At 40.5% G+C, this 27581-nt stretch overlaps 1 protein-coding gene across 12 annotated transcripts in view; it reads left to right on the top strand.

Annotated features, from left to right (window-relative positions):
• The window catches only part of FGGY (FGGY carbohydrate kinase domain containing), a 413817-nt gene that overhangs the window by 273830 nt on the left and 112406 nt on the right, over window positions 1–27581 (top strand). For all 12 annotated transcript variants that reach the window (XM_067726327.1, XM_067726329.1, XM_067726330.1 and 9 more), the window contains 2 exons: window positions 4972–5079; window positions 19910–19971. In XM_067726327.1, coding sequence (XP_067582428.1) covers window positions 4972–5079; window positions 19910–19971 — 170 coding nt within the window. The remainder of the gene's footprint in view (window positions 1–4971; window positions 5080–19909; window positions 19972–27581) is intronic.

The following is a 27581-nucleotide window of genomic DNA, read 5'->3' on the forward strand; positions in this document are numbered from 1 at the left end:
ATTTCCACTTCTGTCTGCCCAGCCTGACTAGGAGCTCCTTGAGGAGGAGGGGCCGTGCCTTATTGTTAATTCTTCTCCTCCAGCTCCTCCTTCCTCTTCCCCCTCCCTCCTCCTCCCTCCTTCCTCGTCTCTCTTCTTCTATTATTATTGTTGTTGTTATTTTGCCTTATTATTTTTATAACCTTGTTGCTGATCTCAGTGCCTAGCATATAGTGTGCAACCAAATGTTTTGTTTTTATTTTGGTTTTCTAATTATTTATTTATTTATTTTTGGCTGCATCATGTCTTAGTTGCCACATGCAGGAGCTTCCTTGTGGCATGCAGGATCTTTCATTGCGGCACGCGGGGTCTTTCGTTGTGACGCGTGGGCTCTTCCTTGCAGCCTGTGGACTTCTCTCTAGTTGTGGCATGCGGGTTTTCTCTTCTCTAGTTGTGGCGCGTGGGCTCCAGGGCACGTGGGCTCTCTAGTTGAGGTACGCAAGCTCAGTAGCTGTGGCGCACAGGCTTAGTTGCCCCGTGGCATGTGGGATCTTAGTTCCCCAACCAGAGATCGAGCCTGCATCCCCTGCATGGAAGGCAGATTCTTTATCACTGGACCACCAGGGAAGTCCCAAATGTTTTGTTTTATTGCAGGTTTTTATAACTTTATTCATATCACACATAATTAAAGAATGTGTCAAAGGTCTACATACACTTTAAACAATACTAAATTGAATACTCATGTACCACGACCCATGAAAAAGGATATTATGGAAGAGAATATTACCAGTACCTTTTATGTGCAGAATTTTAACTGTATGATCAAATAAATGTTAACTACTTTCTTGCTGTATTTTGCTTAATGTTCTAGTTCTTAAAGTAAGTTTGAATCTTGTTTTGGGCATGGCTCACGATAAGTAGTCCTTCCAAGTTTATACCATCTGAAAATATAAACTTTGCTTCTGTATTGTCATCTTCTACTTCATTATTAAGACCATTGGCTAAATAAAATGAAGAATGACTCTAGAGACCTCCTTAATGGTTGCAGTTACTTTTGGCTGTGGCCATTCATCCCAGTCACCTGACTATCCCATCATGCAAGCCTCATTTCAAGGAGAACTAATGTTTACTTGGTATTTAACATATAATAAGCTGTTTATATGTGACAGCTTATTTCATTTTCACAAAAGTCCTCCCACATTTATGTCATTCTTCCCATTTTGGAACTGAGGAAACTGAGGCTCAGAAAGATTACCTTTTATAAGGTCACCTGGCTGGAACATGGTAGTCAGGATAGAATCAAATAGATCTTTGACTCAACCCTTGTTTTCTCCTCTGCTCTTCACAAGTGTATGGGGGAAAACTGATCAAAAGCCTTTTGCTCGTGAAGATTCCCTAACCTACTTGTCATCAAGGCTAGGAGGTTGGTTCAATCTGAGTGAGTCTATGTTGTCTCTAATAACCCTTGCTTTCTGCCCTTGAAAAGTAAATGAAGGACTCAAAGAATCAATGGTAGCCTAAAATCAAGGGCATACTTTGGCAGAGACAAATACAGAACCTATAGAGCCTGGCTGCTTTGTATTTTTATAACCTAGGGCATGCTATTTAAGTCTCTGCTTCAATTTACACATCTGTACAATAGGAATAATGGTAGACTCTTCCCTTTAGGGTCGTTGTGAAGATTAAGTGATTTAACTCCTGCCATGTGCTTGGAATATGGCCTTTAGTAAGTACCCAGTCAATCGTAGCTGCTGTTGTTGCCAACAGCACATTATTGCTGGAAAGTCAGCGTCCTGTAAGGACACCTGTCATTAGTGGAGTCAACTGTGCTCCTTCCTTTTGGATCACAGAGCAGCCTTCAGGCCAGGATAGCCATCAGCATGGAAAGAGCTTTCACAAAAAAATATTTTTAAGTATTTACGTTTATTGCAAAGGATTAAAGCACACATAAATACATGAATGTGCTCACTCTCTCTCTCTGTCAAAACAAACTATTACTTGTTTTCTCCCAGAGCTTGGGAGTGATTGGAGGTGCTCTGGGGAACATATTTCTGTGTCCCTGTCCATCAGAGTCATGATATCTGATGAGAAGCGTGTACCATTCCAAATGAGTGAGCACAAGCAGGAGTCAACTCAGAAATTTCTGGACAGAGCCAGGCAGAGCCTTCACCTGCCATTTCTGAGCAGCAGAGCCCCAGTCTGCCAATGGAGTTCTGCAAAAGCTGATGCAGGAACATCTTTAAATCGTGGGGTTTGGGGTTTGGGTAGGGGGAGGTGATGCAAAGCTCTCCTAAGCAATTTATGTATACAAGTTTTGCTTGTTTGTTTGTTTTTTAAAAAGCATATCCTGGGATTTGAGGCCAGTATCTACCTGAGTTCAAGTCCCACCTCAGCCATTTACTACCTGTGTGACTGTGGACAGTGTGCAACCTCTCTGAAACTAATCTGTCTGATGGTGCTAGAAGAGTTCTGGAAGAGAAGGGGTGCAGGGCATGAAAAGAGATGGCTTGACTTTGGTGGGTATCCATCCACCTGTCCAAACCCTGGATCCCAAGTGCTTGGCATGGGCTGTCTTATTTGCCCCAAAGCAGCTGGGGCATGCAGTATAGGGCAGTAGTTTCTAGATTTGGCATGTGATAAAATTTCCACTGGCAAAGACAGAGAGACAAAAATGAAGACCATTTAGTGTGTGCTTCTTCTGTCTGGAACGCTCTCTGTATCATATATCAACACAAACACACACACACATATATATACAAATACAGACAGATATACATATACTCACACCTGAATAATTTCTATGTATGTTTTCATCTTAATTCAAATATCACTTCTTCAGAACAGCCTTATCTGACCCCTAGATTATATTAGGTCCCTCACTTATGAGCTCTTATAATACCTTTTGATAGTCTTTCATTTATTTATCACAGTTTGTATGTATACATTTGTGTGATATCCATCTTAGGGTGACCAGTTGTCCCTTTTGCCTAGTACTGAGAGTTTTCCAGGCCATAGGATTTCTGGTGTTAAAACTAGGAGAATCCTGGCCAAACCTGAATCATTGGTCTCCCTAGTCTGCCTCACTCTGAAGAGAACAGCTCCGTGAAGGTGGAGACTATGCTCTTTTGTTTACATTTGCTTTCAGTGCCTGGATCACAGTAGGAGCTCAGGAAACATCTGTTGAACCCATAAGGAAATGAGTGAATATGTCAATGAAAGCTAAACTGTCTTCTCTTGCAGGAAAACAAACAAACAAACAAACCTTTTTTTTCCCCCTGAGATTATTCTTTTTCCTTTAGGTGTTAAATTTACCCTTTTATAAATTACCTTTATTTGGCAAAGTTTAAAGTTGATAATATTGTATAGTCTCCTGCCTTCCCTCACCCCCTTCCTCTTTGGAGGGTGGAATTCTTGCTGATTTGAGGAATCACTCATTTAGTGAAAAGAGAACCAGAATAGTTAGAGCTCAGACATTTAAAGAAGTGCTGCACTATAAACTTTATGAGGGCAGAAATTATGGTTAGATTCAGTTCACTTCTATATCCCCAGGGTCAGGCGTAGTAAGGGCTGAATAAATATTTGTAGAATAAATGAATGAGTAGATTCTCTGCCCAGCCTCAAGACATGCAGGAGTAGACCCAGTGTGCCTAACTCCTTTTTCCTCCCTACCTTTTAATACACCCTTCCACAACCATAATATCACTTCAGCATTCATCCCTGCTGGGTGGATGAGAAGCTCGTGCCATTCCAGATGAGTGAACACGTGGTCCATCCCTGCCTGTCCCAGTCCATCTCTTGATGTCCTTTCCTAACACCTAATGGGCTTCCATGGTCTGCTACCAAAAAAAGACGTTGCCGTATCTTGAATAATGAGAGCATCTCTCTCACCTGCATGTCTTTGTTCAAGCTATTCCCTTGACATGGAGTGCCTGTTCTAATTCATCTGGCTAAATCTTACTAGTCTAAGCTTATGTCCCATTCTCTCAGAAGCCATCTCTGGACCATTTCATTCCTCACCCACTGTGCCCCTCCACAGTATCCTATGTTTTGTCTTTACCATCCCATGGACCACACTGTTTTCTATTTGACTATTTACTTATCCAACTACCCTGAGATGAGGAGCTTCTTAAGACAAGAACTCTTTCTGATTCATCTCTGTGTCCTCAGCACCCAGTTGAGAGAAATGGTATGCTATTAGGTGTCTAATAAGTGTTTGTAGAAGGAGGGGGATATATCAGTTTTTTCGTGCCATTAAAATGCTAGGTTAGAAACAAACATAAAATCCCAGCGGTATACAAAAGGACATGTATTTTTGTTCACAAGTCTATCGATTGGCTGGGTGATGCTGGTGATTCGGGCTCGCCAGTTGCTGGAGGACTGCGGGGATTTGCCGATCCTGTTTGGGCCCTCTCACGTATCTGAAACATCACGTGTGAGAACTGAGCTGACTCAACTTGCTGCATATCCATCCAGCAGGCTCGCTGGGGCATGTTCTTGTGGCAGAGGGAGAGAAGGAAGAGCAGAAGCACACAGTTGTCGAGGCCTAAACCTGGGAAACCGGTGCACAGTGTCACTTCCGCCTCATTCTGTTGGCCAAACCAAGTCACAAGGTTGACCCAGACTCAAGGGTTGGGAACCCCACCTCTCAACAAGAGGTGCTGAGAAGTCATATTGCACAGTGGGTGGAAGCAGGGAGGGCTAGAAAATGGGGACCATTATTACAATCAGTCTACCACAGAGAGGGAGTTGGCCAGGAGCTGTCACATCAGTTTCTTTCCAAAATGATCTCTTTTGCTACCTTGACGCCTGAATGAGTTTATCAGAAAGGTTTCCAGAGGTGAAGCCAGGCCCGTCCTTTGTCAGGACTGACTTCCCCACCGTCAAAGGTATTTAATAAGAAGCTGGTCATAGAAACATCACATGGGAGGAGGATAAGGCTCCTTCTAGCCTTGAGGGACAATATTTTCACATACTCTGCCCCTTTCTTTCCAGATCAGCAAAAACCCGATCTTTGTACCAGGAGTCTGGGGCCCTTATTTCTCAGCCATGGTCCCTGGGTTCTGGCTGAATGAAGGTGGCCAGAGCGTTACTGGAAAATTGGTAAGTTGACACTTTCTTCATATGGTCTTTACTGTTTTTACACCCTTGAGTAGTCCATTTTGTCACATTCCCCGTATACCCAGGATCCGGAAGGCTTGCAGACTCCTACATCAGAAGAATTAACTTTCTCTTAGCACAAAGTCTCACATATGGAGCATATGTGGCCCGTGTTTGCCAAAGGAATCAATGTTGATCCAGGCATTGATGACTAACCCATCTTCTCACCTATCTTTCTTTCACAGAACAACCCATTTTTCTCACGGCAACAGGGGTAATATTCTACTTGGTAAAAAGGACTATGTTAATCTCCAGCCAGAATCCTTCAGTGGTTCCCTGTAGCCCTTGGGACATAGCTCAGATAGTTTTCTGGGCACATCATTCCCTTTGTGGTCTGCCCCCTCCAGTCTCACCCATGTACTTGTCACGAAGGCCAGATTGCCCTACTCACAGCTTCCCCATGGCTCCTGTTATTCTGCTCCTCTGTGCCTTTGTATATGCTTCTTTCCCTACTCGGAGAGTTCTTTATCACTTGCTAGTTTTACTTGATCTTTAAGATGTAACTCCAGTTCTTAGCGCATTCTGCGATAATCTGTCTTTTCCAGAAATCTACGCACTCTTTAAAGGCATGGGTTATATCATACTTCTCTTTGTATTTAGCTCAGTGCCTGGTTCGTAGAAGGTGCTTGGAGAAAATGTGTTGAATTCATGGGGTCATCTCATAGGGAAGACAGAAGATCTATAAAAGTGAGATGAGTACTATACCAGAGGTACAAGGCACAGAGTTCGCACAAAGCTAGATTAAGGAATTCTTTTCAGGGGAGAAAGCATTTGTACTGCACCTTAATGATAAATAGGGACCAACCAGACACAGAAAGGTAGGGATATTCTTCTAGGTATGAGAACTTGCATAGGAACAAAGACATGGGAGTGAAAAATAGCAAGGCGTATTTGAGAGTAATTGCAGAATTTCAGTTGTGGCATAAACTGTTCTTAGAAGAATGACTTACGATAAAAGTTAGAGAGCTGGGCAGGGACCAAACAGAAGTCCCTGTAAAACATGCTAAGGAGTTGAACTTCAGGTAGTAGACCACAGAGAGTAGGTGAAAGATTGGAATAGTGATGGGTGTTGTCAGATCTCTGTCATAAAAACTGGCTAGCAGCCGTCAGGAAGAAGGCCTGAGGGTGCACGGCTGGGTGAAGAGAGACCAGCTTTAATAGGTTAGTCCACAGACAAAAAGCCATGAGGACTTTGGCAATAATGGACAGTGGCAATAATGACTGAGAATTGAGGTCAAGAGATCAGCAGACCTTGGAAGGATTAAATGTGGAAAGCAAGGGACAGTAAGATCCAGGCTCAGTTACTCAGCCTCACATTCACTATGTTGTATTGAAATCATCTGTTTATGGTCTGCTCCCCTACCAGCTTTTCTAAATGTCCAGCCAAATCAAAAGTGATCTGATCTCAAGCTGGATATGGATACAAATAACCATTAATTTTCCATTTCTTCATGTGTTTCTCTTTTATTCTTAGCTGCCTCAAGTTCTCTCTCAAAGTTGATGCACGCATAGGTGGGTGGCTGGATTCAAAGAGCATGTTTTGTGCCTTCACTCTTGTGCCAGGCTGTAGAGATACCTGAATTAGTCCCCCCATTAGTCCCTGGTTTTAAGGAGCTCATCGTCTAGTAGAGAAGCACAGTGAGTATAAATTAAATAACGTCTGATAGGTCTTAATAACCAATTAGACTTTTCTAGAAAAGTCAAGAAAAAGACATCACTCTATGCCTAAGGTACAGTGGGATTGAAACTTTACAGTCTCCTCTTTAAACTAGTGTTATGTACTTACACAACTTTCCACTTAAATATCCACTCCCTTTCTATGACACATAGAAAACCCATTACTGAAACATAGCCCTTTTCAAGCCCACATCATGGTATAATTACCTTCAGGAGAACCAGAAGTCATAACAGACACAACCCAGAGTCTTTTTTAACAAGGATAACAATCCAGTAAACTAACTCTTTGTGCAGGGTGCATTGTCCATGAAGCTGTCCATCAACAGGTTTTCAGAGAGTTAGTTTACTAATTGACCGTCTGTGTCAGTCTAGAAATGCTTTTACCAGTATTTGACTCAGAGTTGGCTCTGTTGCTATGGATATAAGCCATCTTTGCCCAAACATTATGACGTATCTTGGTGGACAAGAATTCGTTATGCCTGTTTCCTAAGCCTGAATTTAAATTTTAAAAAATGACCCTTTTCTGACCATTAATAAAATCTTCATAATAGTCCACTATGGTTTTTGACAAGAATCATGGGACTTTCTGGCCTTTATCTAGCTAGTTGATTTTGCATCATCAACCAATGAAGTTGTATGTAGAGTTACACTTAGGGCAGTTCTATGTATAGAGTTTCATTAGACATAGGAATGGGGTATGACTGACTTACCCATGGGTTACAAAAAGCAAAATCTAAGGAAGTCGAGAAGTTAGCATAATGGGGCAAAATCTGAATCAAGAACAAAACAGACTGTCCAATAAATCGTCAGTCCAGAGAGACCAAGCAAAGAGACAGAAACCACCTATAAAATAAAGAGATATAAAAATAATAACAATGATGATGGTAATAATAATAAAAACAACAATTGTCCCTTATTTATTTTACACATGAAGAACTGAAACTCAGGGTAGCAAGCACAGCCTGGAGAGATTCCTGATGCACTGTCAATGGCCTTTTTACCTGTTTCCGTTGGTACCCACCTTTCCTTTCCATTTACTTTTTCTGGTTTATCACGGGTTTTACAGCCTATTGTCATCATACAGAACACCATAAGAGGAAGTTACATTGCTTTTATTCCGTGTTTCATATGTACATATTCTCTCATAAGCTATGTCTGAAAGTGGCTGCTCCGTTATTACATTGTCCAGAATATATTATAAACATGCAGTTGTAAATATATCACCTAAAGCAGAAGGGAAGAGATAGAAGAAGAGGGAAGTAAAGAAGGGGAAAGAAGAGAGGGAAAAAAGAAAAAAGAAACAAAATTTATCTAAACTCTAGATTTGGAAAAAAGATATTTTGTTTCATTTTTACAATTAAATACAGATCTTCCATCACAAAGCAAAATCCTTCATTCCAAGTATATGAATAGATTGGTACTTTAAAAAAAAATCTCCATCTGGTTAACTTCAGGATGAAGAAAAAAATAAGATAGGATCTTTTCTGGCTCTGGAGCCTTTGCAATTTCATCTGTCTGAGATTTGGGCTTGTTTTTCACTCATTTCAAGCTTGTGCTGCTGCTATTTATTTCCTCTTAGAAGGGCACATACCCCATTCCCATGGATGATTTACTTCAGTTCACCAAACACCCATCAAAGATTGTCTCGTGCTTGTTGATACACTCTCCAGAAAGTTTTGCAAAAACCATCACTTTTTGCCCAGGCTTTTTCCACAGAGCACCAACTGGTACAGTCACTGTGTCCAGATGCTGAAGCTTATTTCCAACTGGACCTCAGCCATCCCTCTGTCCAAGCACTCTTCTCTGTCTTACTTGAAGTCATTTTTCTTGGGGGAGGCATCGGGTAAGAGAGCCTAAGACAGTTTCCTAAGCTGCCCCTATGGTGAAATTGGCTTTCTGGGACAACTGGGCTTGGTGGGGAGTTACCTTTGGATTTTTTGAAGCCAGAATTTAAATTTATAAATTTGGGCCACAGGGTCATAATGTTTGCAGGGTTCTAGCTCTTGGAGTTTTAGAATCGGCGCATTGCAAGTGCCTATCTGCCTCCTTCCTTGTCACCAAAGCCCCTCAGCCTGGGGCTAGCCTCAGGGGGGTCAGCCAGCTCTTCCATATGAAGAGCTTGCCAAGTACTCAGTGCTGTCCAGGTTAGAGGTAGTGATGCCATCCCTTCATTCAGTCACTCTTTCCAGCATGTTACAGAGATTTCCTGAGGGATTACTCTGGGCCAGGCAAGAATATGGTCACACATGATTCCTGTCCTCCAGTGGCTTATCATCTAGTGGGAAAGCTGGATATGGAACTGGCAATTATAATTTATTATAGCACATAAAAGTAGATTGCACTACCCCGACTGGGAGAATCTGTTCTATGCTCAGCACATTGAGGCCCTCATGAAGATTCAGGATTTCATCTGATCTTCACAGCATGTCTATGTGGTCAGTTTTACTAGTGACTAAGGCTCAGAACAGTGAGGTAACTTGATCAAGGTCTTAACAGTTGTAAATGGGAAGAGCCTTGATTCAAACCCAAGTCAGCTACTGGAAGCCCCAGATCTTTCCAGAATTGAACCTGACTTTTATAGGGCTGCCTTTCTGAATTTTTCTTACAGTTCTCTTGTAGACTTCCTTGAGAAGCAATTATTGCATCAGTTAGTGTGACTTTCTTATCAAGTGTATTAAAGCACATATAGTTGGCAGGCTTTGTAAGGCCATGAGAGAGAAACTTATGTGTATCAGCCTTGACAGGATCTAGGTATATAGACTTAGGTGTGTCCCCAGCATGTCACATTAGCTAATTGGAATGACTTCATGGATACAAAGACCAGCTCTGCATAAACAGATGCCTCCCTGTTCTCTCCTCCTGCCCAGGCTTTCACTGTATTTTTTGTACACCCACCTGGATTCCTGCACATCTTCCTAATTACCTTACTCTTCCTATAAGGACACCAATTCTATCAGATCAGGGCCCCACCCTTATGATCTTATTTAACCTTAATTACCTCCATAAGGTCTCCATCTCCAAATGCAGTTGTATTGGGGGCTGGGCTTCAACATCTGAATTTTGAAAGGATACAATTCAGTCCATAACAGTCATACATATTTCAAACAAGTTCTGAGAAACAAAGCATAATCTTTTGTGTTTACCTACATATTTACCATTTCCATTGTTTTTTATTTCTTTATGAAAATTTAAGCTTCCACCTGATATTTCCCTTCAGCGTGAAGAACTTCCTTTAGCATTTCTTTAGTTGTTGCAGGTCTACTGGCAAACAAACAAACAAACAAAAACACACCTTCTTAGTTTTTTTTTTTTTTTTTTTTTTGCGCTACGCGGGCCTCTCACTGTCGTGGCCTCTCCCGTTGTGGAGCACAGGCTCCGGACGCGCAGGCTCAGCGGCCATGGCTCACGGGCCCAGCCGCTCCGCGGCATGTGGGATCTTCCCGGACCGGGGCACGAACCCATGTCCCCTGCATCGGTAGGCGGACTCTCAACCACTGTGCCACCAGGGAAGCCCCACCTTCTTAGTTTTCTTCTTTTTTCCTTCAACACTTAAAGATGTCAATGTATTGTATTCTGGCACCATTGTTTCTTATGAGAAGTCAAACATCATTTATTTTGTTCTTCCCCTATGTACAGTGTATTTTTTTTCCTCTGGCTACTTTTAAGATTTTCCCTTAATCTTAGTTTTTATTATGGTGTGCCCAGATATTGTGTTTTGGAAATTTATCCTTCCTCCCCCAGGTTTGCTGTACTTCTTGAATTTGTAAATTCCTGTCTTTCACCAAGTTTGGGGAATCTTTAGCATGTATATATTTAAATGTCTTTTCTGCCCTATTTGCTCTTACTCCTCCTACTGTGACTCCAATTACACATTTTTAAGACCTTTGGCTATTGTCCCATAGCCCCTGAGGGCTTCTGGGGTTTTTTTTATTCCCCCCAGTATTCCTCTCTCTTTCTCTCTCTGTCTCTCTCCTTCTCTCTCTCAATTAGACACTCTCTATTGGTCTTTTTTCAAGTTCACTGACTCTTCTGTCTGCAATCTCCAACCAGCTCATGGACCCATACATTTCAGATATTATATTTATCAATACGAGAATTTCTACTTTTTAATTATTTCCATTTCATTGCCATTTCCTATCTGTTTGTTAGTTATGAGAGTGTTATCCTTTACATCCTTAAGCATTGTTAAATTACTAGCTTTAAAATTCTTGTCTTCTAATTTTAACATCTGTGTTATTTCAGGGTTATTGTCCATTAAATGGCCATTCTCTTAAGTAAGAATTACATTTTCCTGTTTCTTCATACGTCTAGTAATTTTGACTCATATCTTGAACATTGTAATTGATGTATTGTAGAGACAGTGGATTATTCTTATTCCTCTGAAGAGTATTTTCTTAAGCAGGTAATTTAATGACAACTCAAACTCCAAGTTTTGTCTCTCCTTTGTTGAGTTCTTTAAGCCTTAGTTGGGCTACTTATTATGTAATTCAGAGATCATCCAGAGATTAAGGTAACCTTTATGCACAGTGTTGAGCTCCCTTTCTATGTCTCTCTCCTTTCTGAGATCTCCCTACCTTTTATTTTCTAGTTGCTATGGTGGCCTTGAACTCTGACCTCTAATTTCTTAGCTATGAAGACTGCATACTTCTATCTATCTGAGTATTAGCTGTCCTGCGTGACACTGATTAGGGCCTGCCCTCAGGCAAAAATCTGTAAAATCAAGAAACACATATAAAACTCTTTTTTCCGGGGCTTCCCTGGTGGCGCAGTGGTTGAGAGTCCGCCTGCCAGTGCAGGGGACATGGGTTTGTGCCCTGGTCCGGGAGGATACCACATACCACAGAGCGGCTGGGCCCATGAGCCGTGGCCGCTGAGCCTGCATGTCCGGAGCCTGTGCTCCACAGCAGGAGAGGCCACAACAGTGAAAGACCTGCATACCGCAAAAAAAAAAAAAAAAAAAAAAAAATGTTTTTTCCTTAAATGTGTCTGTTCCTTCTCAGTTTCTACCTGGCTTTGGTCACTTCCCAGTATCTTCAGAGAATTGTTTGATATATTTTGATCAGCATTTATAATTGTTATCTGGGAAAGAATTCATATGATAAGAACTATTTAGCCATTTTAAGAAGTGGAACTGGGCAGAGGGGTGGTGGTGGTGGGATGCATTGGGAGATTGGGATTGACATGTATACACTAATATGTATAAAATAAATAACTAATAAGAACGTGCTGTATAAAAATAATAAAATAAAACTTTTTTAAAAAAGAAAAATATTTCAGATGTGATAAAAACAATATACTGGCTTCAGAATTTTTAAAAAGGCAAAATTAAAATGAATAAACATTTAATCAGAAGTCTCCAAAAAAAAAAAAAAAGTGGAACTCCTGAATGATTTCTTTTAAATCAAATAAGATTATGTTTCTTCCCTGATTAAAACCCTTCTGTTGGCAATCTGTATGTCTTCTTTAGAAAAATGTCTATTTAGGTCTTCTGCCCATTTTTGGACTGGGTTGTTTGTTTTTTTGATATTGAATTGTATGAACTCTTTGCATATTTTGGAGACTAATCCCTTATTGGTCACGATGTTCGCAAATATTTTCTCCCATTCTGTAGGTTGTCTTTTCATTTTGTTGATGGTTTCCTTTGCTGTGCAAAGGCTTTTAAGTTTGATTAGGTCCCATTTGTTTATTTTTGCTTTTATTTCTTTTGCCTTGAGAGACTGATCTAAGAAAATGTATTGCTACGATTTATGTCAAAGAATGCCTATTCCTCTTCTAGGATTTTTATGGTGTCACGTTTTATATTTAGGTCTTTAAACCATTTTGAGTTTATTTTTGTATGTGGTGTGAGGGAGTGTTCCAATTTCACTGCAGTCAGGATAGCTATCATCAAAAAGTCTACAAATAATAAATGCTGTAGAGGGTGTGGAGAAAAGGGAACCCTCATACACTGTTGGTGGGAATGTATTTAAATTGGTGCAGCCATTATGGAAAATAGTATGGAGGTTCCTTAAAAAGCTAAAAATAGAGCTACCATATGATCTAGCAATCCCACTCCTGGGTATATATCCAGAGAAAAGAAAACTCTAATTCAAAAAGATACATGCACCCCAATGTTCATAGCAGCACTATTTACAATAGCCAAGACTTGGAAACCACCCAAGTGCCCATCAACAGGTGATTGGCTTAAGAAAATGTGGTATATATATATATATATATATATATATATATATATACACACACACACACACACACATACAATGGAATATTACTCAGCCATAAAAAAGAACGAAATATTGCCATTTGCAGCAACATGGATGGACCCAGAAAATATTATACTTCTCAAAGTAAATCAGACAGAGAAAAACAAATACTATATCACTTATATGTAGAATCTAAAAAATAATACAAATTAATACATATACAAAATATAAACAGACTCACAGACATAGAAAACAAAGTTATGGCTACCAAAGTTATGGAGGGAGGGACAAATTAGGAGTATGGCATTAACAGATACAAACTACTATAACCTAAAATAGATAAGCAACAAGGATTTACTGTATAACACAGGAACTATATTCAATCCTTGTAATAACCTATAATGGAATATAATCAGAAAAAAAATAACTGAATCACTATGCTGTAAACCTGAAACTGATGAAATACTGTAAATCAACTGTACTTCAATTTAAAAAAATCTTTCTGTATCCTCTCATAGTACTTAGAATAAAATCTAAAGCCTTTGCCATGGCCTGCTTGATTTTCTCCACTTTCTACCTCTCTATCCTCATTTTGTACAACTTTCCTACTTACTTACTCCAGTCTAGTCTCACTGGACTCCTGTCAATTCCTAGGACATATGAAGCTCTTTGCTACTATAGAATCTTTGCATTTGTCATTCTCTTTACTTGGAAATTGTTGTTTCTTTTTTTTTTTCTTCATGTCTTATCTTAAATTTCACCCTCAGGTCTTTCCTGAACCCTCTATCTAAAATCAGTGTTCATATTACAGTAACTTATCTATTTCCTTCAAAGAACGAATCACTATCTTTAATTATTATATGTATTTGTTGACTCTATATGTCAATAGAATATCATCTCCGAGTGGACAGAAAGTACACCTGCCTTAATTGCTACTGAATCCCCTGTGCTTACTATGACCAGAACAGAGTAGGTGTTCAATTAACATTCATTAAATCTATAAAACCTTATCAGGCTGGACTATATGTGAATATTGGGATACCCATTTTCCCTTCATAAGTCAGAGCTTTGTGAAAGCGACGACTTCTATTTGTCTTTGTATCCTGAATTATTAGAATGATGCCTAGCACAGAGTAGAGATGTATCACATTAGTTTAATGAATCAGTGAACTAACAAACTGTAAAAATGAACAAAGCTACCAATTTTGATGGTGAATGAAATTGACTAAACTAACCCTGCATTAAATCAGAATTGATCAACTTGTAAGAGAAATTGTCCTATGTAAAGCTTATATGAAAAGTTGTAAAAAGAAAAAAAAAATGAACACATAGTTTATATTTTCCTCTCCAGAATGTTTGTTGTTCCTAGGAACTGTTCAGTATTGAAACTCGCAGTCCTTTCCAGCAGTATAAAAAAAATTGTCTAGATTGGGCTTGCTTCTTTCATTAGATTTTCATGAGAATTTCAAAGCTGGGAAAAATCAGGCAAAATGTTTTTGCTTTGAGATAAGAAGATGAGGTAAGCAAAGAGTTGAAATAGCTTAGATGAAGAAGTGACATTACAGGTAAATACAAATGGAAAAAAAGCAGTTGTCACAAGTGATGAACATTGCTCTGAGCCTAATGATTGTTTTACCTGTAAAGAAGGAAAAAGGCAGCCTCAAGACTAATAGATAGTCTTGGTGGCGCAGCGATTAAGAACCCGCCTGCCAATGCAGGGGACACGGGTTTGAGCCCTGGTCCAGGAAGACCCCACATGTCCCAGAGCAACTAAGCCCGTGCACCACAACTACTGAGCCTGTGCTCTAGAGCCCACAAGCCACAACTACTGAGCCCACGAACCATAACTGCTGAGCCCACGAACCACAACTACTGAGCCCATGTGCCTAGAGCCCACGCACCGCAACAAAGAATAGCCGCCTCCCCCCCGCTGCAACTAGAGAAAGCCCGCGTGCAGCAGCAAAGACCCAACACAGCCAAAAATAAATAAATAAATACAATCTTAAAAAAAGAGCAGATGCTCCATCTCCTATTAAAAAAAAAAAAAAAAGAAAGAAAAGACTAATAGATAAAACTGATTTTAATAGAGAAAAACCCATCAAGCAATAAGATAGCTTTGTCTTAGCAAAATGATCATGGAACCTAAAATTCTCAAATTTTAAATTTGCCTTTGTGATGTGTTTTTCTTGCCTGTAAACTCTTTGCCAAAGGTTTTGCTATCATCAGGCGGTGCAGTTCTCTGTGTAATTTTACAAACTCTTGCCTATTTGTCGTATTAACTTATTCAGGGTTTTAGAGAGAGAATTAGAAATGGTCTTGTCCAAGGTCATGCCCTGAGCCAGAGTTGAGCTCAGGTCTCAGGAGTCCTTGTCTGCGTTCTCTCCGTCATATCAAGGGTCAAAAACGCAAATGCTTAAAGGAGTCAGGCAGCATAAATGAATAAACAGACCAGGCAATGAGGTATTTTTTACTTCTACAGAGAAGTTTCTCTTTTCAGCTCTCAGTACTCTCGGGCTGAATTCCATGTTCCCTCCTTTGACAGAGAGATGGGCATAGAGAAATAGATTGCTACTACAGGTAAAACATTAGTGCCATCATGATGATAAATTGAGTGGTGGTGCCTCTCACAAACTGGAGGGTGCAGGCCTGTCTGAAGGGATCAGTCACCACTCAGCTCCAGCTGACCCTTGCCATGGGGGAGTATGGTGACCCAGTGTTTTACATTCACCAGTTCTTCAAGAGAAACCAAAATCTGGACTTAAAGTGAAATCTCCCAGTTTTAAAATATTGGCTCATTTTTAAACACATTATATATCCCACGTAAAATACATCTGTGGGCCAGATGCCACCTCGTACCACCCATGTATGATCTCTGTGTTATACTGTATTGCATTTCTATTTTTCCCATGTTCCAAATGCAGGTGTCACCTTAATAAGGAAATGCCAAAAAGCCCCACAATTCTAGTTATGTATTGTAAGATGGCCTTTTCCTCTTGATCCTGACCTGAAAGCCATCCTGAGGAAGATGTGACTCCACCCAGCTTAAGCTTCCTACCTATCCAAATAGTTTGTAGCCTTTTCTGCCTTCTCCTACAGCTGCCAGCTCTCAGAGCTGACATCTCAGAAGATGGAGGAAACAAGCAAAGAGTCATAGAGTCAGGATGGTTCTGTCTATATATTTCTAAGGCAGCCACTTGGAAAATATAGTTATCGTCGTCACACTTGTTATTGGGAAACAAATAACCACTTAATGGGACGCTGTGATCTTCTATACTGTGCTAAATGTATTAGAGAACAGAAGTAGAAGGATCAACCCTTGCAACAGGCACTCCAGGCGTTTGAAATGAGTACTCAGTTATTCGACAAACTGGCTCCTTCTTTGTTAATCAGGGTGGGCCTTTGTCATCAGATGCTGTGGGAAAAAAAAAAAAAAAAAAACTGCAGCTGACCTTTTAAGGTCTTGTTCTTCCAACCATTTTTACTCTTTTGGTGGTACTTCCTTCTCTTTAATAATAGGCGTTACGATCTAAAAGCCACCTGTATATCACTCACTGCAACCTTCCCTGCAAAGCAAATTTTACTGTCCACATTTTACAGTTGTAAGAGAAGAGGCTCTGAGAGGTCAAGTAACTTAGGTAGCAGAGAATATAAGTATAGACCATGAGTTTTGAACCTAAGTCTGTTTCCAAAGCCCGTGTTTTCAGCTACTGTCTTAAAATGTAGATTTTATTATTATTCAAGTATGATGAGGCCAGCAGATCAGGAGATGATTGCCACTGAAAGGATAGTTTGTTACTCACAGTTCTCCAGAAGAGGGGGCCGGCTAAACCATGCAGGGCCAAATGGGAAGCACTAAGGTTGTCCCTAGTTGTCTGGTACCTGGCTCTGGGGTGATTAGAGCAGGGAAATAGAGGAGGTGGTGAGGAGGTGTGCTCTGTATTAGTCAGTTTGCATATGAAAGGCGTGCTTACAGGCCAGTGGAGTCCTTTACTATCTCTAGGAATTGGCTAGCCCTGGAAAGGGCAGTCTCTCCAGGGTCAACAGGGCCCCAGATCCCAAAGCATCACAAATACAGAAAAATAAAAAGACATGATTAAAATGCCCACATTTCCTTTTATTAGACCCAAAAGTTCAAAGCCATCCTTTCACTCTGATTTTCTTATGCTCTGTAACTACTCAGTCACTAAGTTTTGTTTTATTTTCTTCAAAATGTGTCTCATTCATTCTTTCGAGATGCCAGGCATTGTAGGCACTGAAGAATGGGAAATAATGAGGTTTTTGATTTAAAAGAGCTCAGAGCGTAAGGTAAGAGATAGACATATAAACTAATCGTTATTGAAGAACTTGATAAATGCTGCAATAGAGCAAGGACAGGGGATATTCGTGCCTTGTATTCCCAATGTCAGCCTCTGAGCCCTGTCTGTGTTTCCTACCCTCTGTGCCTAGTCATCTCCCCATTGTACATACCCTACTGGGTTAATTTTCCTTAACTTGTCACTATTTTGCTCCACAAATCGAAATAATTTCCTGTGGCCTACAATTCAGTAAAACAATAGTCACTTATCTGACTTTTAAGAACCACTGTCTGTCCATACCCTCCTCATGCATCCGTATTTTCACCACTTCATTTATTCTCTAATTTAACATACAGTTACCCTCTGACCAATGTGTGCCCCACACAAACAGACACAAATATAAAGCATGGTAAGTGCTCCCAAGAAGTACATGGTATTCTGTGGGCATGTGGTCCATTATGGTTTGTACATCCCACATTTATCCAACAAATACTTATTGAGCATCTATGATATGCCAGTCTCAGGGCTAGACCAGCCTTCTTACTGTCTATACCTAGATTTGTCTTTCCATCTTCATATCTCTACTCATCACAGCCTCCTTTCTGGTATCCCTTGCCTCTAGCCCTTTACTCCTCCAAACTGCCTGTTCTTGGCAATTATTATATATACAACTATATAATAATTGCCAAATATTATATATACAACTATACAGTAATTGCCAAATTATTGACTTCTTGCTTTATGCTCTTGTATGTATTTCTTATTTTCCACTCTATCCCAGAGCCTAGTCCCAGTACCTGGTGTATTAGGCATTCGGTAAATACCAAATAACTGCATTCATGCATGTGGGACACATGCTAGCTTCTGTGCTTCCTCCGGGAAGCTCATTTAAATCTCCCTTCTCTGACCTCCTAAAGCACTTCCCATAGAAACTAGCCTCAAATCAAGTAATGGCTTTAATTATCCATTATTGATGCCAGTGGCTTCATTGTGATGCTCCGACTGGACTGCAAACTCTTTAAGGTCCAAACCATGCCTCATTGCAGTAACCCCAAACTGAACCTTCAGCAAGTAAATATTCAAAACCTGGATGATTTTCTTTCCGTTGAAATCACCAGTTGCTTTGGTATTATTTTGACACATTTCTACACAAATGGAATTTGACAAGTTATACCTGGAAGTTGAGTAGACAATGTGACATGGTAGTTAAGACCAAGGACTTTAGATACAGAGAGACCTCAGTTTGAGACCTAGATCTGTCACTTAACTCCCCTATGACCTTAGGCAAGTTACTTAATCTCTTCTAGTCCTGGTTTTCTCATCTCCATGGTGGCTAATAGTATCTTCTTCACGGGAATGTTGTAAGAAATAAATGAGATAATATATGTAAAATGCATAGCTTAGTATTGGTATATGGTAAATGAGTCAATAAATTTTAGGTGATATCATTTATTCTGTTGTTGGCATTATGGTAGGCACGCTCTGTGTCGCAGAAATCCTGTTTTAAAAGGAGACTAGGACGGGGTAAGGGGGAGAGGAGGTCGCTGAAGCTCAGAGCAGATAAGTGACTTGCACAAGGTCGCATAGCTAGTTAGTATCAGAGCCAGAACCCAGACCCAGCCTCGGTGACTCCAGAACAAAATCTCGTCCTCTTTACACAGACCTGACGCTCAGGAAGCATGCTCAGAGAAACTATCCCCGTGAGGCCACGATAACCGGTCTGTCCGTAGTTTGAATGAAAATAAATAGATCAGAATGGTTGTTTTGGGGATTCACGTAAACGTTGAGACAAAACACAGATTAGGTTCAGGAACTCAAGCCCATTGTTGGGTGTGGTTTAGCAAGCAGAGTCACAGCATGGGGAAACACATCCCTTCCTGATGCATAGTGCATATTATTTTGTTTAGAGCCACCAAGTGGATTAAGGAATAAATCCTAGACGTGGAATTTCAGATGAGAAGATGGTTGTCTGCAGAGCTCAGACATTTCTGTCCTTGGAGAGAGAGCTCTGTCCCAGTTTCCCATGCGATAACTTCTAAGTCAGGGGAGATTCTCTTGACAGCTCTGGGGCAACTCTTTTTTGTGTTTTTTAAACTGGGACTCCCTCCTCATAGACTCTTTCACTCAACTTCTCTGTTAGTAAGACACAGAGAATAATTCAAGGTCTGACATTGCCCTGGGGTAACAGCGTGGGGTAACCGGAGGGGGGATGATGTAATCCAGAGGCCAGTGCTTTTAACACCCAGGCCGGCCCCCCTCTACCTCATTTACCCTGAGTTACACCTCCTTCTCATGCCTCTGTCAAACCTCATTCTTGGACCTGATACTACCTGCTGCTACCAGTTCAGCCTTGGGAGTTTCTTTTCCTGCTGTTCTTCTCTTTAAACTTCTTTGTTTTTATAAATCCAAGAGGCCAGCAGTTGGTTAAACAAAGCTAGATTTCTGAAAGAGCTGAGACACTCTTGCTGAGTTAGCATTTTAATATTCTTGGATCCTCTGTAGAGAAAGAATTGAAAGAAACAGACATTTTAATATATCTTCTTCTGGCTTCAACATAGACTAGAGAAGCTATAAAATTGACCCCTCTCTCTTGTTTTTCAGATAGATCACATGGTGCAGGGCCATGCTGCCTTCCCAGAACTACAAGCCAAGGCCACAGCCAGGTAACAGCTCTCTCTGTTCTCTACAGTTTTCCATGCCCGACCACATTAGGGGCACTGACTTTAGGCAGCTGCATGATTTTCAGATCCTGTGAGCAATGAGAATGCCTGGCAGTACTTGGTTATAAGACAGTCATCTGGATGAGCCAGGACATACATGTATTAATTTTCAAAACAATCTAAGAGAATTCACAAAAAAACTAGAGATCCTCCAAGAATATGCCAGTAATCATGGTTGAGAAGCTCTGACATAGAAGAAAGAGCATGGATTTTTTGAGTCAAAGTTTCTTGGATTCAACTCCAGTTTTTCTCCTTAATAACTATGTGACCTTGGGCAAGTTATTCAACTTCTTTAAGCCTGTCTTTTCATCTGTGAAACAGGATAGTAACTGATAGGAGTGATTTCTAGAATATATTGTTAAGTGAAGAAAGCAGAGTATATTATTTATTTATTTATTTATTTATTTATTTATTGGCTACGTTGGGTCTTCGTTGCTGCACGCAGGCTTTCTCTAGTTGTGGCAGGCGGGGGCTACTCTTCATTGTGGTGCATGGGCTTCTCATCGTGGTGGCTTCTCTTGTTGCGGAGCACGAGCCCTAGGTGCGTGGGCTTCAGTAGTTGTGGCTCACAGGCTTAGTTGCTCCTTGGCATATGGGTTCTTCCCTCACCAGGGTTCGAATCCATGTCCCCTGCGTTGGCAGGTGGATTCTTAACCACTGCACCACCAGGGAAGTCCATAAAAGAGTGTTTATAATATACTCTTTTTTATGTAAAAAGAAGGTGATATAAGAAAATATATGTGTACCTACTCATTTATGCAAAAGAAATATAGGGAAGTTAAACTAGAAACTCATGAGGTTGTTACCTATAGGAGGTGGGGTAGGAATGGGATGGAAATAATGGGGAAATGGGAACAGGGTAGTAGGAGGGAGCGACACTTCTTTGAGTATACCTGTTTATATAACTCATACTCTTAGAATCATGATGATGCTTCATGTCCCCCTGAAAATAAATAAAAGATAGATAGATAGATAGATGATAGGTGGATGTGTGTGGTGGGGGTGAAATACAAACAGTGAAAAAAATGAACCTGTAGTATTAATAATAAATAGTATGGTCATTAATGGGGGTTTGGGAAAGAAAAGAATTAACCTAAGTAATTTCTACAAAATTATTAGCCAATATGCTTCAAAGATTAGGAAGCTTAAGGAATTACTAGAGAATTGTCCCAGATTTGAGGAGACTAAGATGCTACTACATCTAGAAACAATGTATGATCATGGGTTAGATCTTGGCCAGAAAAAAGCACATTAGTGGGGAAAACTGTCAGCATTCAGATAAGTATGGAGATTAGTAATAATACTGTATTTATGTTAATTTCTTAGATGGTGGGTATAGGGGAAGTCTGTATACTATTTTTGCAATTTTTCTGTAAATCTAAAATTATTTTGAAATAAGAAGTTTGAAGAATAATTATTGAATGAATTTCATGATAATAATGCTTAGTAGTTGGGCTTTTTAACAAACGTAAGGTATTTTATAATATTTTCAGAGAAACCCCATTCATGTAGCTAGTACCTGGCAAAAGGGAGATAGTCAAAGGTGGAGGTTACTATCCTAGATCCTGGAGCCAAATAGCCTGTCTCAGCTGCACCCTTTAGTAGCTTGTTACCCTGGGCAATGTACTTAACCTCACTGTGCCTTAGTACTTCACTGTACAGAAAAATAATAACAGTAAACACCTCATAAGGTTGTTGAGAAAATTAAATGAATTCAAATAGTGTCTGGGATATAGCAACAATTGCTGAGCTGTAATAAATATTCAGTAAATGGTAGTGGTAGTGATAAAATTTGTAGTTACTCGTATTAGACATTTCCATTCCACCAAGGGACGTCTGTTCTTATGGGGAGGCACACCTGCACAGAGCAGAATGAAGTGCATACTGACTAGAACATAAACTCTGTGTCATCAGGGTGCAGAGGAGGATTGATCCCACCAAGGAGTTTGAGAAAAGTTTCATAAGCTTTCCCTTCTACGAGTCTCTAGTTACAATGTCATTACCATCTACAGGGATCATACCACTTAGCCAATAACTAGCACTTTAGTTGGCTTAGAGACCACATAACCTAGAAGAGGAATGCCTAACCTCAGATCACCAGGGAACCCCTTAATTGTGTGCAGAGTTTTGTTGATTATATACTTACGCGTACATTTCTGGGAAGAGGGGCCATAGCTTTTATCAAATTCGTGAGGGGATCCAGCATTTTAAAACCTCTAACCCAAAGGAAGGAGCACAGATGTAGAGTTTAGAGATCTAGATTCAAATCTCAGCTCCCACATACGTAGCTGTTTGAACCTTAGTTTCCTTATCAGAACATAGGATAGTAGACATGAGAGAACCAGCCATGGATAGCTCTGAGAATTTATTTTGAGTTTACAGAAGCAATGTATTTGGAAAGGCTTCGTAAACCGTACGATGACAATGACAACAACCACTACTACTACTTCTACTACTATTACTAATGATTATAAAAGAGGCGGACATTTTGGAGGGGATTGTTCTAGGGTTAAGCAGCAGATGTCATCACCTGCCTGCCTTCTCATGGAGTAGCAAGAACACTGGACTGAAGTCTTGGCTTCTGGTACCAATTCTGCCATCAATGTCTTGGTGACTCAGTTTCCTCACCTATAAAATTACAATGATCCCACCCTGCTTAATTCATTTTCCAGGTGTTATGAGGATGAAAGTAGACCGTGGAAATGCCAGTCTCTGAAGATCTTAGACATCAACGCAAATCTAAGGGATAGGTTAGACTTTGCAATGAAATACTCAAAATGTCCAGAACTTTCTTCTGTAGCTGAACCTCATGTGAGTAGTTTTGATTGAAAATAGGAAGAAAGGGAGGATTTATGGATTAGCATGTAAACCCAGAGAAACAGCAGCACAGTGTGGTCCAGAAGCAGTAATTTATAGAATTCAATCTTAGAGTCAGACTGGATTTACATCCCACGTCTCTTCACATGCCAGCTGACTTCATCCCGCTTTCCAGCTACCTCTCTGTATTTTTCCCTCTCTTTAGAGCTAAGTTGCTCCAAAGCATTGCCTGTACTCTTGGTCAGTTTCCTCACTCCTCCCTTGCCCACTCCAGTTTGATTCTGTCACCATCGGCCCCTGAAACGTTTACTGTTCAGGTCCTCGGAGACCACAGGATGTCTTCCAGTCCCCTTCCTTGAGCTCTCAGCTCCATGTGGCACCAGTGATCACTCCTTCTCCTTCCCACACTCTCTTTTCTTGGCTTGCCAGAATGTCACCCTCACCTAGTTTTACTTCTGTATCTCTGACAATTTCTTAATCTCCTTTTCAGGCCTATGATCCTTTTCTCTGTCACTAACAACAAAGTTCATCACAGCTACATTCTTGGACCTCTTCTCTCTTTGTGGTCTTTTCCATGATCCCATCTACATTCTTGGCTTCATTTCCTGCTGTATTTTGATGACTCTCAAACTTTTATCTCCAGTTTGTATATACTTAGTAGGCATTCAATATTGGTTCTCTTCCCTTCCAATTTCTTTTTATTGTCTTGCAAAGGAAAATGTGTCTCTATCTTATCAGATCTATAAATAGACTATATCAAGACTAGCACTCACTATGCTTCAGATCTTAGAAATAGGAATAGTTGTTATTAAGTGAAGTTAGTTATTTGGAAGGGACAACAAATCCCTTGGATTCAAAAACTGTATGCCTCTTACGGTGCGACTTAGTGCTGTCTGCAAACAGCAATGCAGGTCACCCCTATCTCAGAGCTTAGCATCAGCAAATCCTATTTGAAACCATAGAAACAAGTGTTGATAAACAGATTGAGTATTTTATACTCTTGATTTACTGTAATCCTTCTAGGCTTCAACCTGAAGAGAAGCCTTCTGTGAGCTTATGAATTAAGTGAACAATAACTAGATGTACCCATGCATGTAAATGGCAACCGGCGTCTCTTTCTATGTAGGGCCAAATATCCAGAGATGTTACTCCGTAGCCAGAGATCACCTTCCATTGATTACAACTTCAGCTCTTTTTCTCTAAACTGCCCATTATTGTCTTACTTTTCTTAAAGAATCTTTACCAGTGGTTCAGAATGAGGTTATGGTGATGGCACAGTTCGGTGGGAAGATGTTGGCATAATCCACAAGTGCAGGATTCAAGGTTGACAGCAGAGCCAAGGTTAAAATCCAGGTCCTCTGACTGTCTGATGAGTGTCTTATGAGCACTTATGGTATAACGGTGAACAAAGAAAAAAAAAATCCTTGTTTTCATGGAAATTGTGCTCACGCACATACACACACATATACCTATATGTGTGTGTGTGTATGTTTATGTTTGTATGTATGTAGAGAGAGAGAGAGAGAGAGCACATACTCCAGGAATTGGTAAGCATTCTAAAGAAAAATAGAGATGAGTAAGGAGACATAGAACGACAAGAGGTGTTGGAGTGACGGATGGGAACTATTTCAGGTGAAGAAGCCGTCCTTGATGAGGTGGCACTCAAACAGGACTCTGAACTGAATAAAGAGAGAGATCAAGCCATGGTTATATGGAGGAGATCCCTTTAGCCCAAAGGAACAGCAAGTCCCAAGGCCAGGAAGCAGCAGCCAGCTTGGCAAGCTCAGTGGACATTGTAAAGGGCACTGTGACTGACCAAAGTGTGAGGGAATGGGGGACAGATGAGAGGTAAAAGTTAGCCAAGGGTCAAACCATGTGGGTCATTGTAAAAAGCTATAAGACCACTGCACTTTTTTCAAGATTTTTGTTTTTGAGCAGATGGAAGACACAGTCAGATTTACCTTTTAAAAGGATTACTTTGGCTGCTCTGTGGAGAATAAACCAGACCATTGGTGGGGACGGAGGGTCAGTGGAAGACATGACTCCTGACCTCAGCAAGTTTATGGTCTACTGGAGGAGGACTGGAGACAGAGAAGCCCAGCCTGTTCTGAGCTCCTTTTTCAGCGGTCACTGCAAGCAGTGGTCATTTCTCATTGTGATTCTGTGAATTTCCGGTCTCTCGGGTGTGCAAGGTTCTGCTAATTCCCATCCTCTCTCTCAATCTGTCTTTCTTTTTTCCCACTTTCCCTGGAGTGTTTTGTTATTCCTTTCAGAACAATCAACTTTTCTTGATATGATTTATTCTTCAAACCTCTTTTGCTTCTGTGATTTCTGTAATCCCACTGAGGATCACTTTAAAAATGTACTGGTCCCCCATATGCCAAATCTCAGAATATATCTAAACCTTCCCATTAAAATCTGTATAAATGCCCCCGCCCCAGAGCAAGAAAAGGAGAAAGAAAGACCAAGAACATTTTTTAAGAATTTTCAGTGTGCCTGGCACTGTGCTTAGTGATAGTTTTATTTATATATATATATATATATATATATATATATATAATCTAACTTAATTCTAGTTGAGGAAATGAGTATTATAGGGACTCCACTTCTAAACATTGTTTCCACTGTGCATTCTACTCTTGTGTTCTCAGATTGTTCCCTTGGCCTTTATGTCTTCTTCAACCTTGGTCCCTCAGTCTGACAACTGGGGCCATCAGTCTATCCACAAGTATTGACTTAGGCTCCCCTGAGCTAGGACAATCATAGACCCAGGGTGATGATATTAACACCTTTCATCCCCTAGGGTGTGCCAGGATAAACGGTAAATTCTTGATGTCTCTTGAATGAGAAATGTTTTTCTAAATAGACGTAAGCTGGGTATTACAATGCCTTTCTTTGGCTTCTGTTTTACAGGCAAGGATAAGAAAGTGTTCAGGGCACTGGGGTCCTCTCAAGAAGACTGAGGGCTGTGCTGACTTAGGAAATCAGTTCTTCATTTTCTGCCTCTCGGCAGATTCACTGTAGCCCAGCATAGTGCCTGGCGCATGGGTGGAAGTGCAGGGTGGGGTGTCACAAGATGCTTATTCCTTTTCTCTGCCCCCTTCTGTGGGGTATACCAGCACGCCTGGAAGGTTGTGTCCATATGCCTCCAGAGATCTACTCTTTTGGCAGCTGTACTACAATGAGAGGGAGAGGTAAAAATAACCTCTAACAGTCCATGCGGGATCAATATTCATATATTCTACACTTCAGTAACCGTGTTGAGCACCTGGTGGGATGCATAAGATGTGACTCTTTCCCAAAAGGAATTCAGATTCCAGCAATGGATACAGATAAAATTAAGAGGCAATTATCATACAGTGGAGGAAGGGCCATTCATTCATTTGATGGCTACTCTTGGGTGGTTCTCTGTGCCAAGTTCTCTGCTAGATTCTGAATGTATACTGGTAATGGTCTGCCTTCATGAAGCTTAAAGTCCAGAGAAGGCCATAGGCAGTTAACAAGTAAATGAACCCATAAATAAGTCTATGGCGACCAAACATGATATGAAAGAAACTAACAGAGTACGATGATAGAATATCAGGGAAACCCCATTTAGATGAGGTGGTCAGGGAAGCCCTAGCTGATGGAAGCACAGTTAAGATCTGAAGGATGTAAATGAGCTAACCATGTGAAGAGCAGAAGGGAAGAACACTAAAGGTTACCAAAGGGGAGAGGTTACTAAAGGGGAAAGGGGGGTCGGAGGGATAAATAAGGAGTTCGGGATTAGCAGATACAAACTACTAGATATAAATAGATAAACGATAAGGTCCTACTGTGTGTGTGTGTATATATATATATATATATATCTGAATCACTTTGCTGTATATCGGGAACTAACGCAACATTGTAAATCAACTATATTCAATTAAAAATAAAAAGATGAGTCTAGAACAGTGATAGCCATAGGCAGGTAAAGAAGATAAGGAAGAGAATTCTAGGCAAGAGGGCGAAGGATAGGCAAACATTCAGAGGTTAAGACCTGCATATTTTGAAAAATTAGAAGTAGTTTAGTGTCACGAGAGCATGATGTGTACAGTGGTGAGGAGGGATGCAGAGTGGAAGGCATGTCTGTAACGTGGTACAATGCAGGGAGAGCTAGATAATGAAGAACATTATGCCAAACAAGGAAGCTTATACTTTATCTTGAGGACAGTGGGGAGGAATCACTGAAGGTTTTAGCTAGGTATGGAGTCATCATCAGAGTTGCATTTTAGACGAACCACCCAGGAAGGAGTGCAGAAAACCTAGTTGGAGGGGGCACAATTTCAAGGCAGGAGATAAGTTAGAGGGCCAGTCCTCTAATCCAGACATTTGAAGAGGGCCTGCATAAAGTAGTAGCAGTTATGAGGGAGAAAAGCGTGCTGGTTAGAGGAATATTTAAAATAATAAATTGACAGAACCTGGTCCAAAATTAAATTTGGAAACTGAGGGAAGGAGAGGAATCAAAAATGATACCCACTCTGACTCTGCCCCCAAAATGGTTGCTTGAGCAGCCACTTAAATGAGTTTGCCTTTGGTCAAACCAAGGAGCATAGAAAGAAGAGTGAGTATATCAGAAAAGATGATGTGTGTCATAGTAGACATTTTTTAATTGAGGTCCGTTTGGGCATCCAGGAGGAAGCATTTGATGAGTGCTTGGATATTTGACATGGAACTCATCATAGAGAAATGAGCAGGAGATAAGGGCATATATT

Source organism: Pseudorca crassidens, chromosome 2 (assembly GCF_039906515.1).
Source record: "Pseudorca crassidens isolate mPseCra1 chromosome 2, mPseCra1.hap1, whole genome shotgun sequence".
Classification (NCBI taxonomy): domain Eukaryota; kingdom Metazoa; phylum Chordata; class Mammalia; order Artiodactyla; family Delphinidae; genus Pseudorca; species Pseudorca crassidens.